The following is a 13,900-nucleotide window of genomic DNA, read 5'->3' on the forward strand; positions in this document are numbered from 1 at the left end:
TGAGGTACAGCCATAGACACTGAACAGAGACCAACTGAACAGAATGGCAAGCCCCCCCCCCCCCTGAGTCATTAAATATAGTAACCTTGCTGCATTTTTCCCCCACAGAACTCGTATCACCATAACACACCTTTAAAAAGAGCAGACATCTCAGCAATAAATCCTCTCTGTCACTAAATAGTGCCAAGGCCACACAATGGGACACGGATCGTCTTTCACACAAATGTGTTTGAATTGCACAACCACACATAAAAGAATGGATCCAGACTGAACTCATTCCTCACCCCATACACCAGAATCATCTCAAATGTATTGAAGAATGTAGTGTCAGACCTGAAACTATAAAAAGCCCTGGGGAAAATGTAAAAGGAAACCTGAGGACATTTATATTGGTGAGGCTGCACGGCAGCCAGAAGGGAAGAGACGAGTGGGGCTGTGCCAAACAAGGCTCCTTCTGCAACGCGACAAGCCATGCAGTGGAAACACATGGCAGAGATGGGGTAACCAGTTCCAGCTGCGATTTGATGAAGAGCTAACATCCAACTTGTATGAGGAACTCCTATGACTAAACAAAATTAAAGAAATCATCAAAGATGAGCAAATTTACAAATAGACAGATTGTTCGCATGGACATTCCTCCAAAGGGGATGGAGCAGGGGGGCAATGAGTTTCAGCGAAAAAGGTTCACCACTAATAATCATCAGTGAAATGGAGATTAAAACAACAAGACAGGGGCTGGAGAGATGGCTCAGAGGTTAAGAGCATTGCCTGCTCTTCCAAAGGTCCTGAGTTCAATTCCCAGCAACCACATGGTGGCTCACAACCATCTGTAATGGGGTAATGGTGCCCTCTTCTGGCCTGCAGGCATACACACAGACAGAATATTGTATACATAATAAATAAATAAGTAAGTAAGTAAGTAAATAAATAAATCTACAAGACAACAGCTCAACCAATGCTCTCTGGGGAAACACTAGGATCCGGGTACACACAGGGAGCTAAAGAGAAGAGAGACCTGAACAGTGGAACTCTGTAAGTGGAAGACACAGAGTTACATGTCATCTGACATTCCATTCACCTGGTGTCAGGGAGCAGCTGTAAACAACATCTTAAAGGAGAGCAGTTAAAGGGAAAGCTTGCTGTTGGTGATGGTGGTAGCAGTGGTTGTAGAGATCTGAGAGATGGGGCAGGTTCCACTGCAGCAGCATCTCTTACCTTCCTGGGATGCTATTCATTCCAACAAGCTCACTCTGCCACGAATCTCTGATTTTTCCCAGGTCTCTGCCAGGAAGGTCTTACTGAGAGGAGCACCTGTCTCGGATGCCTCCAGCTGATGCGGCAGTCCGTGCAGTTTCCACTTCTGCCTGCTAATGGTCCGGGCTGCTTGAGATTTGGATACAACGCTCTCAAGGGAATGTGGAACTAAGATTGGATTCTCCGCTTGGCAGCCTTGCCTGGTGGGAAGGTGCAGGGTGGGCACACAGCGATGACTCCGCGTAATTGGATGGGACCCAAATGGGAAATACACAGGAAAAGAACGGAGCCCTTAAAACAACTCATGGAGCCAACTTTCAGGAGCAAGCCTAGTGCCAAGACTCACAAATCAGTCTTTCTCTCTGAACATATGAAAGGCGGGCACATTTAATTTTGACACAGAGCCCTAGAAGCAGCCAAGAAAAAATGGAAAAACAAACAAACAAACAAACTCGCACTATACTGCATCATCTGCCTGCCAAGCCCAGTGATATAAACTATTTATACATTTAAATCTCTGAAATCGTCCTAAAAGACAGACCCATTTCACAGCTGAGCAAATTTACAGTTTCTGTAAGCACCAAGTTTCCAGAAATTGTCAGAAATTGTCAGTGTTTGTCACAGAAGGGGACACATTACAACAGTCTCTGGCAGTGTGCCAGGATATGTGGGAAAGTTCAGTGGGCTGGACTGTACTATAGTGTTGGCTACCCTGCCCAGTGCAGGTTCTGGCATCTTTGCAATCTCCCAACATGGTCTATTACACCATGGCTCTGCCCTTACTTTCTGTCTGTTGCAGTGAGTGATCTCTTTCCTGAATCTCTAGCTGTTCAACTCTGCACCAGCATGATGTACACAGTTGTTTCAACCTTCCATTCAACATGCATTGCTTGGGTACTGGATTCATAGGGCAGGTGTCTTGTTAGGTCCTAGAGAAAGAAGCTAAATGAGATGGTCCCTACACTGAACTATGCAGAGCGCCTGCACGGGAGAGCCAGAGATCAATCAAGCATTTGGGGAATGAGACAGCACCGTTTGTGCAGTGCTGGTACAAATGGTTTTGGCTGATGCAAATGACACTGAGCGCCAGAGAACCTCCCAAGTAGATGGAGCAGCACACTTTCACATGCTTCAGTGGCATCAGCTAAGGACCTCAGTGTGTGAGGACCCTGCTGTAAATGTTTTGAATTAGGCTGTGAATGCTACCCATCATCAATATCTCTGGCCATGTTCCCTCGGCAGAACACTGAATGGAAGGTTTTTAGGTGGTACGTCTATCAGGGAGACTCTTAAAGCCACCATACAGTGCTGTGATTGAGGCAGAACTTGGCCCAGGGAAAGCTGAACTGTGATTGGAAATGGGACAGAATGGCTGTTCCTGTGTGGGAGTCAGTTGTCAATGTCTCAGTAACAAGGGAATTGGCAGATGACTTGGGGACATATCACACATCTACTGAGGGATGAGGGGATCTGCTGTAGACATTGGGATGGGGAGCCTTCTATCTAGACCTCATCCCATGCTGAAATGCATGGGCATGCAGAGGGAGGTAAGAGAAAAGCCCATGTTATGCTGGCAGGCTCTTAGCTGTCCCATCTTCCCCTCACTCATTTGACGCTCCTGTGTAGGAGGTAAACACATTAGCTTCCAGGAAGCTTGGTGGGTACCAGAAGTACTGAGTGTGTACAATCATTCTGTTCTTATTGTTCTCCAGCACCAGCTCCATGCATGAGAACAAGCCCTATTATAGATTCAGTTTCCCATCCTTTAGGGAAATCGTGGCTGTCCCTCTTTAGAGACCTCAGGACCGTGAAGACATGTGACATAGCAACTTAACCCAGATAGAGATGGGACTAGGCTCACATTTGCAACTGGATCTCCTGACTAGATCTCAAACGGGGAAACTCCAGAAGAGCAGGGTATTTTCCTTCATAAGCTGAACTGTCTGGCCAAAGAGCATTCTGTAGCAGAAGGTGACAAAACTGGCTAGGCAGTCTTTCACATGCCTCTCTTTGATTTAAACATGATACATTTCTTGTGCCTCCCTGCCTGGGTCATGGGGTGGCTAGATGTTTGGTTAAACATTGTTGTGGATGCCAGGATGGGTATCTCTGAGAACTGTTTGAACTGAACAAAAGACCTCCCTGAGGAAAAGGGATCTGCCTCTCCAGTGTGACACAGCTGGGCCAATCTACTGAGTTTCTGACTATAACAAAGCAAACAGTTGCCCTTCATGAACGACAATGTTATCCAGCTTCTGGAATTCGACTTGGCCTAGACCTCTGCCATCAACTCTCCTTAGTCTCCAGCTTGGTGAAGCAGATTTGCAGCCTTCTCAGCCTCCAGAATCTTGTGAGTCAATGCACAACGACGATGCAGAAACCATTCCTATTGGTTCTGTGTCTCTGGGCAACCCTGAGTGATACTGGCTGGGTATTTCTGAAGAATACACTAACAAAATGCCTCATGTGGTAAAGAGTAATACAGGCAGTGAAAAAAGAAGAAGAGCAACATCAGTTCCTTCCTGGGAAGAAGCAAAGGGAATGGAGAGGTAGTCATATGTATTTACTAAACAGCACCTAATGACCAGGTATGAGCCGAAGAACTTTAATTTGGGACACTGGGTGTACATAAATACACATGAGATTAGTGGTTCTTGCTGATGCCGCTCTAGAGGTGGGGAGAGCGAAACACAGAGAGATTGAAGAGTTGGTTCCAGGATTTGAAAGCAGGCATGACCCAATGCCAACAGATAGTCAATATCACCACACAGTGTGAAGGAAACAACCTCACAGAAGTGTCACCAGCTAGGTTCTAGAGAGCTCTTATTGCCAAAAGGACGAGAAGGAAGAGGGACCATTGGGGAAGAATAGTTACTACGTCTTTTACAGGGCTTGATACTCAGAAAACATCCAAAAGATGATTAGTGGAAAGTCAAAGGATGAATGGACCTTGAAAGAAATAAAAATATTGCCCTAAAGAAACATTTGATAGAAGGAACCTCATAGGACATACCCTTTTTCAAGGTGAGAACTGCAGGTCATGGGGTCATGGCTCCCATGCACACATTACCTCTGAGGAAGTCGGCTTGCAGTATCCAGCTCCAAAGACCAAGTTTTCCAGAGAAATAGTAGGCTGTTCTGGTCCTGCATCTAGGCCACCTTTCCCTAACCAGGAGCCTCTTCCTGGGCGGGTGAAACTGTAAAGAAGAGTAAGGGAAAAACAGGAGGTGAGTAAGCTATCATGTGTTAAATCAGCTCCCTCTGGGCTGCAACGGAGGAGCCTGTGGTACAGATTTAAGTGGTGTTCCAGCAGGAGGGTCTGGATGTTGCGTTTCCAGTGCTATCTAATGGGTGAGTATTCTTGGATGTGCACATCAGTAGAGGTACAGAGAGGTATCCCAACACCTGTATGTCCTCTGACTGAGAGGTTATTGAGAGTATGTCCTAGGGAATCATCTTCCTGGGAACTCTTGACCAGAGTAAAAGACCCCCCTCTACAAGTTCATCATGATCTTGAGATCTACTTCTGCACTCATGGAGTCATTGCCTTGCATGAGCTCTTTCTAGTCTTACTCCCTCCTTGCTTCTACTTGCCTTTTTGTGAAAGTCATAAAACTATGTTCATCTCCACAATCCATATGAGACTCCTGTGATATGTCCTAAACTGCTGTAATCAATAAAGTATCCCTGCATGTTATCTGGGAATGCTGTAATCTCATCAAGAGGAAAAAAAAACATGTTTTTTTTCTGTCCAATTCTGATTCATTATAAAGGTCATCTGGCAGGTCATCTGGCTATGATCAATCTTAGACTCAATGGAGATTTAGGAATGTGACTAGATCGTGTGCCCTTATGATATTTAGGTATATGGTCAGTCCTTCTACCTTAAACTTTGTGATTTTCCTCCAATAATAAATGAGAATAAAACTCCTTACACTGTTTTCCCTTTCCTTCAAATATCATCTATTAAAGCGCTACTGACTCAGATGAGATTTTATGTATTCAGGATGGTATGTGAGATCGTGTCTTCTATATATAACAGGGAAGCTGCACACATGAAATCTCAAAAATACAGCTGCCTAAACAAGACTTTCACAGTAAGTACCAGTTGCCATGTCACTGAAATTTCACAAGGTCCTAAACCAAAATGAAGAGCTTCGGGCAACTAATGGACTAAGGGAGTAAAAAAACCATTCTTCTGCAGGGACAAGCCACCTGATAGTTTTTCAAATACCAATTGGTCATCCCTAAGTGTGCGCACACATGCACACACACACATTATCAGCAACACTAACTGAACTCAACCGGTGTATATATAAACGTAATGATAATAATTAAAGAAGAAAAGGTCATGAATATGAGAGGGACTACAGGGGACACAGGAGAAGTTGGAAATAGGAGGGAGAGGGTGAAAAATAATGTAAATATAGTACTCATGTATGAAGTTCTAAAGAAATTAAAAATCTAATCGCTTACTTAGACACATTTTTAATTCTATAGTTACCATTTTGTAGGTATGTCTTAATCTCCCAAAGAGACTAATAGTCTCTCATGGCAAAACAAAATGGTCTCTACCATGAATGTCCTCAGATGTCACCATCTTTGCTCTGGGTGCTTGCACTAAGTGAGGCAGATTTCAGACGAGGAACTCATGCTTCTGGTAGCAATATTGGCAGAGAGATAAAGTTAAGGTTACATTTTTATTGAATACATTTACCAGATATTATTAGTTTAATGCCACAAGCCAAAGAGTGCATGAGGTGTCAGAGTGGCGAAGTGGTAATGTGTCACTTACACCTTAAGCACACATTGGCCTAGAAGGGGACTCAAACCAATCAGGTCTATGTTGGAACGTGATGGGGATGCATGGCAGCCAATGGGCAATGAGGAGAAGTGTATGGAGTGAGTTGGAGGAAAGGGCGGAGTACACTGAAGTGGTGTGGCACAGTAGGCAGCCACAACAGTGTGGAACTGACACCCACTAGCAGGAGTTCCTAACCAGCGGCACCACCTACATAACAGGACCTGGGCTGGATTTGAACCTCCTACGTCAACTCCTGTCAGAAGGATTAATGCACTTGAGCCATGGGGTAAAACGGAGACTCCTGATAGTTGCAAAAGTTAGCTTTAAGTGGAAGGTCTAGCAAACAATGACACTGAATAAAATTTGCTAGTAAGTATTCTTGAGACTCTAACTGGATCAAAGTCACTCGGTCACTAACTACATAACTACGTGTGCATTGGCTCATGGGATTCCAATCATATTTAGTTCCCCAGTTTTAACTGCAGTGCCATCACAAGTAATTTGGGAGTAACGTAAAGCAAGTAGGAGTAGTACACACATAGGTTACGGGAAAACCTATAATTTAATGTAGGTGCCTTGAGCTCTCTGGGTATTTAGGTATCTGAGGATGCCTTGGCTTACTGTGGGGCAATTGTATTATAGAATACTAATAGTATTTGAATTTGCTTTGCTTTGTTTTGTTCTTTTGAGGCAGGGTTATATACATACACACACACACACACACACACACACACACACACACCAGCTTGGCCAACTTCCCGAGTGCCTCACCATATCTTCCTTTGGATTTGTATTGAACTGAAAGTTAAAGCGAATTTACCATACATCCAGAAGGTACTGGTAGGAACATTCTAAAAGAAAAGAAGTGTGTGTGCATAAGGAATCCTGACCCCTTCCCTGGGATATCTGCCAACAAAGGACAAAAATACTTGCTAGTTAATTATGGCTTTTAGTTGGCATCTCTACTGGAGGGAGCCCCTAGGAGACACTTGACTTTGTCTATTTGAAGATTAAAAACTATTAAAAACTAGATTTTCTTTGGTCTTTCCCAGCCAAGGCTAAGGGTCTTTTGAGGTGAAGTTTCAGTTTCACAGCTGCGGCATCCGTGTTGGACCTAACTGATCCTATGAGCGTGCTTTTCTGGAAAAGCTGGTGCTTACCCTGTTTGACAGGTATTTCCCACAAGCTTAAAGGGTTCCCTTTGTTCCAAGGTACCGTGTGTCAAGACAGAAATTCTTCTTGCAAAACCCAGAGAGTGGAAGGCGGTTCTATTTTTACCCCATCTGTGAAGTTTAACTCTTCAGCAGCTGTGCCTGCTCCCATCTGGAAGGCTGCTTCCGACAAACTTGCCGAGTCTGCTCCTACTGAAAGGTTAAACTTTCTGCTAAGAATCCTGGTTCCAAACCCACGGTAAGATAGCATCAGAGTCTCTACCAACATTAGAGCCAAAAGGTGATGTCAGGTGCTGGGAAGCCTTTGGACATCTCAGTTGTCCTTCTACCTGCACTAGTGACCCTCCTGCCTGACAAAACTTGATGGGGGTACGTCTTGATGATTGTTCCGAGGCATAACACTCAACTAATTTGTGTCCAACCCCTGGATGCATCATTAATTACATTGCCAAAATCTGACTCCAATTTACCTTCCCAAATTCAATTTTCGCTGTCACATTCTTGCCCCCTGGGTAGAGCAATGTCTTCTGTAAAGCTTCCCTCTGAGTCACAAGGAGAGGTGCACATCCCTGTGCAGAAAGCTTCCTGCCGTTTGTCAGGAGCTTACCGGTGCCAAATGGGTGGCCCAGAATACGGTGGGTGCTTTACAAAAATTAATCTCCTGGACGCAATCATACCCAAGGGCTTCCCATGTGCTGTCATTGAGTCCTTCCAACCGTCTGCTGCTAACTGAACCTGAATCCTGCATGCTCAAGTATACAGAGTTAGAAAGTGGAATCTCAGATTTGGCACTGGGGGCTACCCAGTCATGAAGCCCATTCTTCAAACTGCTACCTAGCCCAGGCCTTGCCAGTACTTTGCACAGCCCTCAGTTTGGAAGCTTACCACCAGGATTTCTTCTAGACTCTGAGTCTCTTAACATCCAGGGGTATAATACATGCATCTCATAATTGCTAGTTTTCATATTCCTAGAATGGCTTCTGGAGCCTTTATTACGCACATGTTTATCATGTGGGAAAGTCTACACATTTTTTATTATGTACAGTCATAATATCTGTCCGATTATTATCACAAAAATATTTGTTTACATGTATATGTGTGTGTGTGTCTATATGGTGAAACAGGTACCCAGAGACATGAGATCAACTATTCAAAGATCCCCAGAAAGTAAATGGAGGAATTTAACAGCCAGATATTCCTAACTCTAGCTGCATGGGCATACCTTACTCTCTGGGACCTAGAACCCCCGGAAGGGTCACTTCCTTTCCCATCTGGGTTTTTGCCTGGCCTCCTGAGGAACAGTCTCCACTGATCTCAGGGCACACCTGCTCTGTCTCACCCTTGGCACACAGATCCCACACTGAGCCATGCATTGAAGCAGCCTTGATCAGAGGGAATCACCCAGCTAGGGAACATGATCTGCAGGAGACTTGAACTCTTCTACTTTCTAGATTCTACTTCCCAAGGTCATGGTTGCTTTCCCCTGTTCCTACATTGTAAAGTTTTTCTAACAGTCTGCTATAACACTCACCCTATGTAATTCAACATACACATATCAGCTCCACCCACTGGACACAGCTATCTGAAGAAGAGGTTTGCTCTGAGGACTGTAGTGATATTTCATTTGCATTTTAATAAACAGATCTTGCCTGATGATCAAAGAGTAAAACAGCCCTACTGGTTAGCCTTACAGACAAGGCAGTGGTATTACACACCTTTAATCCCAGTAGCTAAAGGCAGGATCACCATTTTTGGACTGAGGTTGAGGTTAAGAGCCAGTGGTTGGTTGCTTTGCTTTTCTGGTCTTTAGGTTGAACCCCAATTTCTAACCCTGAGTTTTTATAAATCATGCTTTAAAGGACCCTACATGTCCCTCCCAAAATCACTGTGTGTGGATTCTCATGCTTCTGCTGGTAAAGAAGAATGAAAACCATAGACCTCTGGTCCGTGTCCTTTTTTCCCCTCAGCCCAGGACCTTCAGTGTAGGAACAGCTTCAATATAAGAGCTCAGCAAGGTTTTGGGCAGAAGAACGTTAGGTACACTCAGGTACAAAAGGCCACAAACTGTTTGACATTGGCTCTCAGCTCCAGGGTCAGAGATGCTGCTTACAATAAACTGTCTGTTCCTCTTACTTCCCCCATTCTCTCTTCCCCTTGCTATGTACTCTAATTTAATTTCCATAGCTGATGCTAACACTTCCCCAAACTTGCGCCATGAAATTCAGTTCTGCCTTCACAAATCACTTCACCTTAGCCAGCAGCCACACTTACTCTCTTGTTGGGCAATGCTTTCCATCCTAGTTACTCAACACATATCCAGTATCTCTATCAGTCTCATTCAGCATCGGGAATGACCCAGTTGGCCAGTAGCACCCAGAAAAGCCATCCACAGATGAATAAAACTGGGTCAAGGAAGAAATCATATCTCATTTTCTATTCCCAGACTCTAACAGACAGCAGACCTTTTAGGTTATAGACATAGAAATCAGCAAGGATTCTGCTTATTCTCACACATATGCATGCAAACTTGTAGAAACTGTCTAGAACACAGACATTGGATAATTTTCCTTCCTCTGGGTTACAAAAATATACCCCTAATACCTCATTGCACACATGTGCAACTGTTTCCTCTCCCTGTTTAAAATTATCTAAATGGACATAGTCAGCCATCCTGGGACCGTGATGGTTGGCCATTCACGGCCCACTACAGTCACTCTTAAGAGCGCTCTCCTGTCCCTTGTAGAACTAATAAACCCAAGTTCTCCTCTGCACCTTTGAGATGCTGTAGGGTGAGTCAATGAAGGACAAAGGCAAATGATCTTACAAGCAGACCTGCATTTGAGCAAACAGTGACTGGGGGAAGGAAGAGATTTGAACACCTGCTATGTATTAGCCTCGGCCTCCACTGGGATTCACTAAAATGTTCCACAAATGGCCCTCATTAAACTCAGTGGGTCACAAAATAACAAAAGATATGATTGTTTTAGAGGAACTTGTAAGGAAGAAAGGAGGTTGGCAGGAGTGAGATGGTGAGAAAAAAGGTGGGAGTAAGAATAATGTGCATTTTATACACATATGAAGGTGTTAAGGAATGAATTATTTAAGCTTAAGTTGAATATTAAATAATAAAGTGCTGGAAACCTTATAGATACCCCAAAAATATCAAATGAATTTTAAAAATTTCAGAAAGTTTTATATAGATATTGGTGTTCTTATTTTACACACAGGGATTATGTAGCTCAGAAACATGAGGAACTTCTCAAGGCACAGCTAAGAGACAAGTGAGGCCAAGGGAAGAATCCAAATCCTTGAGGTGTGAGCTCCAGTTTATACGTGATCCCCCCCCAAACCCAAGAATTCTCCATTGTCCCCTGTGATGCTGAGCCTGTCCCAAGCTTTCGCCTACTACTTCTGTGGGCCAGCTGAAGACCCAAGCTTAAGTCAGCAGCCATGGACCACCTTCTCTGGTGTGTGCTGAACACTTAGGACAAGCTGCGTCTCTCCGTGATGCATGGGATGAATGTTAGGGCGACCTCTAACTTCATACCTGATCAAAGGTTGCTGCAGAGCCACCAGGGCAGCGTGGATGGTCACGGAGATCACCGACAGGTGGAAGTAGTCAAACATGACAGGGACTTGGTGGTGCAGACCCCTCCGGGGGTGAAAGTGCAGGCCAAGCGTGCGACTGCTGATCATTGGTGTCCCCGTCACATCTCCCAGCCTGGAAGGCAAGTGAGTGAGCTCATGTGAGCGTGGTTGGTTGGCTATGCTGTCACTCAAGTAGCTCCGCCTAACAGTCTCATCATTCTTACTCAACCCTGCTCTGTGCGGCCTGGCTGTAAGAGTTTGTCCCACAATTGGTAAATGAAGGAATGAAGGCTACAGAACAACTCTGGGTCTCAGTTCTTCTGTCACTGCAGGGAAACCTGAACCTCAGGGATGGTAAAGATGGTAAAGATGGCCATATCTTTCCAAAGCTCCTCTCATGACTGCAAATCTCTTGAACACTTCGCCCTTGTTTCACCCCCATGGGATGAACACTGCTCTTAAAATGATAAATAGACTTTTGTGAGGTTGTGAATTGTGCGGGGTCTCTAGCCCCCAAGGGCAGGAGTTATGGCTAACTCATGTTTACATCTCTGTCATCTCACTGGTACAGACATGATGGAAAAGGTGATCAAGCCCATGGTTATGCAAATGTCAACTGATTGACCGAATGGACAAAGACCCAGAACACACTGCTTCCAGTTTCAGGAAGTTGTCCCTTTCCTTTGCTCTAGCACTTGGTAATCAACACATACCCAATCCTAAGGTACAGGCCACAGACAGACAAACCCAGAAGATACAAAAAGGGAGAATAATGTTTGTCTAGTCATAATTGCTGAAAAATAGTCTCTGTGGCTCTGCAGGTTGCAGAGAGCCAGAACTTGAGGAAAGTCACTATGAGCATCTTCCAGGAACACAACAAAGAGGATCTCTTCTTCCTCCATGGGTAAGCAAATAGATTACAGAGAGGGAAGGGAGACAGTGAAGGCTCCCACAGCCTGACCAGTCTTTCCTTGTGGTCTTTGCCGTTTGTGGCTAAGGTTACATCAACCATTGGACCCCTGGTGTCCATTGTGACTATGTGTAAGACATTCTTTGCTTTATCCAGGAAGAACCCAAATAAAGAAAGGTAGAGAATCCAAGCCGTGGATGTCAGCAATTGTCAGCCTTCATTCTCACTTTAATATGGACAAAAATGATCTGAAACTTAACTGTGGACTGGACCTTCTGCTTTCCCCTATAAGACAAGCATATAACACATTTGCTAATCTTATTCCATTCATAAAAGAACAAGTGAAACGAATGGGAATTATTTAACTTGTTCACAGTCATGAGAAAAACCTGCCATGCCATATTAGTATTCTCTGACTCTCCTCTGTGCTGTTACTACTACACAGTACTGCTTTGTGCTCATCTAGACATTGACTCCTGACAGAGAGAACAACCCAAGCTTCCTTCAGAAGATGTAAGGAGAGAAGGGATCACTTTTTGGTGTTCTGAAATGGACAGCACCCTTATGGAGAAGAAGCCCACTTCCTAGAGAATCTCAGAGGAGAGAAGATGCAGGTGATCTTTGGTGGATGAGGCAGTAGAATGTCTGGATTCTTATAAAATAGCTAAGCAAACAAAATAATTAAACAGCAGCAAAAGTTGCTATCTCACAGAAAGTACAGCCCTCCAGACAGAATTATTATGCATACTTGGAAGGGATAAAATGAAGGCCAACTGAGAGAACCTACAGGAAGATGAATCGCCCCTTTAAGTATTAAAGAATTTCCTATCTGCTGAGCTGTGCAGAGACTGGCAGGGCTGTGTGGGGGTGAGTGTCGTGACCCTGTACAAGCAGGTACTCATGGATCATTTGAAATCAGAGAGTGTAGATAGGATTGTGGTCCCGAGTATGTGACTCTATCTCATTAATACTGACTTTGGAGACTGAATAAGCTTTGGCGAAAACAGAGCTGTCCTTTGTACTATTTAGCAGTACCTCTCTTTTCCACGCACTAGATGTCAGCATCATTGTTACCTTCAGTGATATGACAAGGTCAAAGCCTTGAGACATCATTGTCCTACTGATATATAAGAGGGACTTCACAGCCTGTCTAACTCTGATGAAACAACAGCCTCCAACTTCATTCCTTTTTGTTTGTTTTCTATACACTGCTATGAAAAGTGAAGAAATAAATAAAAACATCTATCCCTCTTAAAAATGTTTCAAATCCTGATGCCCATCTTATACGCTACTGAAATTTGGAAAATTAGACAGATTTGTCCCACATGTTCTAACTGAAGATTTCTGAACCTAAGTTGCTATATTTTGCATGTTTTTATATGACTAGATTCCTATGTCAGTCTCTCCATTAACTGCTCTTCTGTTGGCAAGAGAAAAATAAACCTAAATTACAGTATCCACTGTGATACATCTTTAAAACATCTAGAAGACCTTGCCAGACAATAATTTCTGTGCTAAGTTTATAATTGAAGGCATGGTTCTACACCAAACTAGACATGTATCCTGTGGAGCAATGGATGGAAGTTTATGAAGCCATGAGGTTTAGTGGTCTCACACTGAGTGGTTGCTAGGAAAGTTATTATAGAGATCTCAGATCATACGGGGAGTCATGAAAACAATAGAAGCAGGGACTTTGATGCTAATGGGTAGATGGACTTCCCTTAGTATCCACCACTACAGAGGAAACACCATATTAAAGATTCTTAGCAAGAAACAGGTGTGTGTGTGTGTGTGTGTGTGTGTGTGTGTGTGTGTGTGTGTGTGTGTGTGTGAGTGTGTGTGAGCACATGCATGCGTGGGGGGCAAGTTATTCTCAAGGGAGAAATGTGTGCTATTGAGACCAGACACTATGTCAGGAACATGAATACTCTTGGCAGCCCAGAGACAAGGTCTTATCAGCTACAATTTAATACACATTTCTTCTCAATGAATCAACACCACCAGATCTCTTGACATCTTAGTAGATGTTCGTCTTTGCTTCAGAGTCAGAATGATTCAGTTTCCATTATTGTGAGAACCCTCAAAAAAGTCCTAAATAGAGAGTTTGAATTCCAAGGAATGGAAGAGAAACAAAGTCTGACACTATTAGACCCTATTCTGCCACTCTTAGTC

General features: G+C 43.8%; 1 protein-coding gene across 1 annotated transcript in view; it reads right to left on the reverse strand.

The window, feature by feature from the left end:
- Fam135b (family with sequence similarity 135 member B) overlaps positions 1–13,900 on the reverse strand; it is a 164,021-nt gene that overhangs the window by 57,629 nt on the left and 92,492 nt on the right. Inside the window, exons 5-6 of the mRNA XM_038344082.1 lie at positions 10,778–10,951; positions 4,325–4,451 (exon numbers count right to left, since the gene is read on the reverse strand). Of these exons, the coding sequence (XP_038200010.1) occupies positions 4,325–4,451; positions 10,778–10,951 (301 nt within the window). The remainder of the gene's footprint in view (positions 1–4,324; positions 4,452–10,777; positions 10,952–13,900) is intronic.

The sequence above is a fragment of the Arvicola amphibius genome, chromosome 9 (genome assembly GCF_903992535.2).
Source record: "Arvicola amphibius chromosome 9, mArvAmp1.2, whole genome shotgun sequence".
Taxonomy (NCBI): Eukaryota; Metazoa; Chordata; class Mammalia; order Rodentia; family Cricetidae; genus Arvicola; species Arvicola amphibius.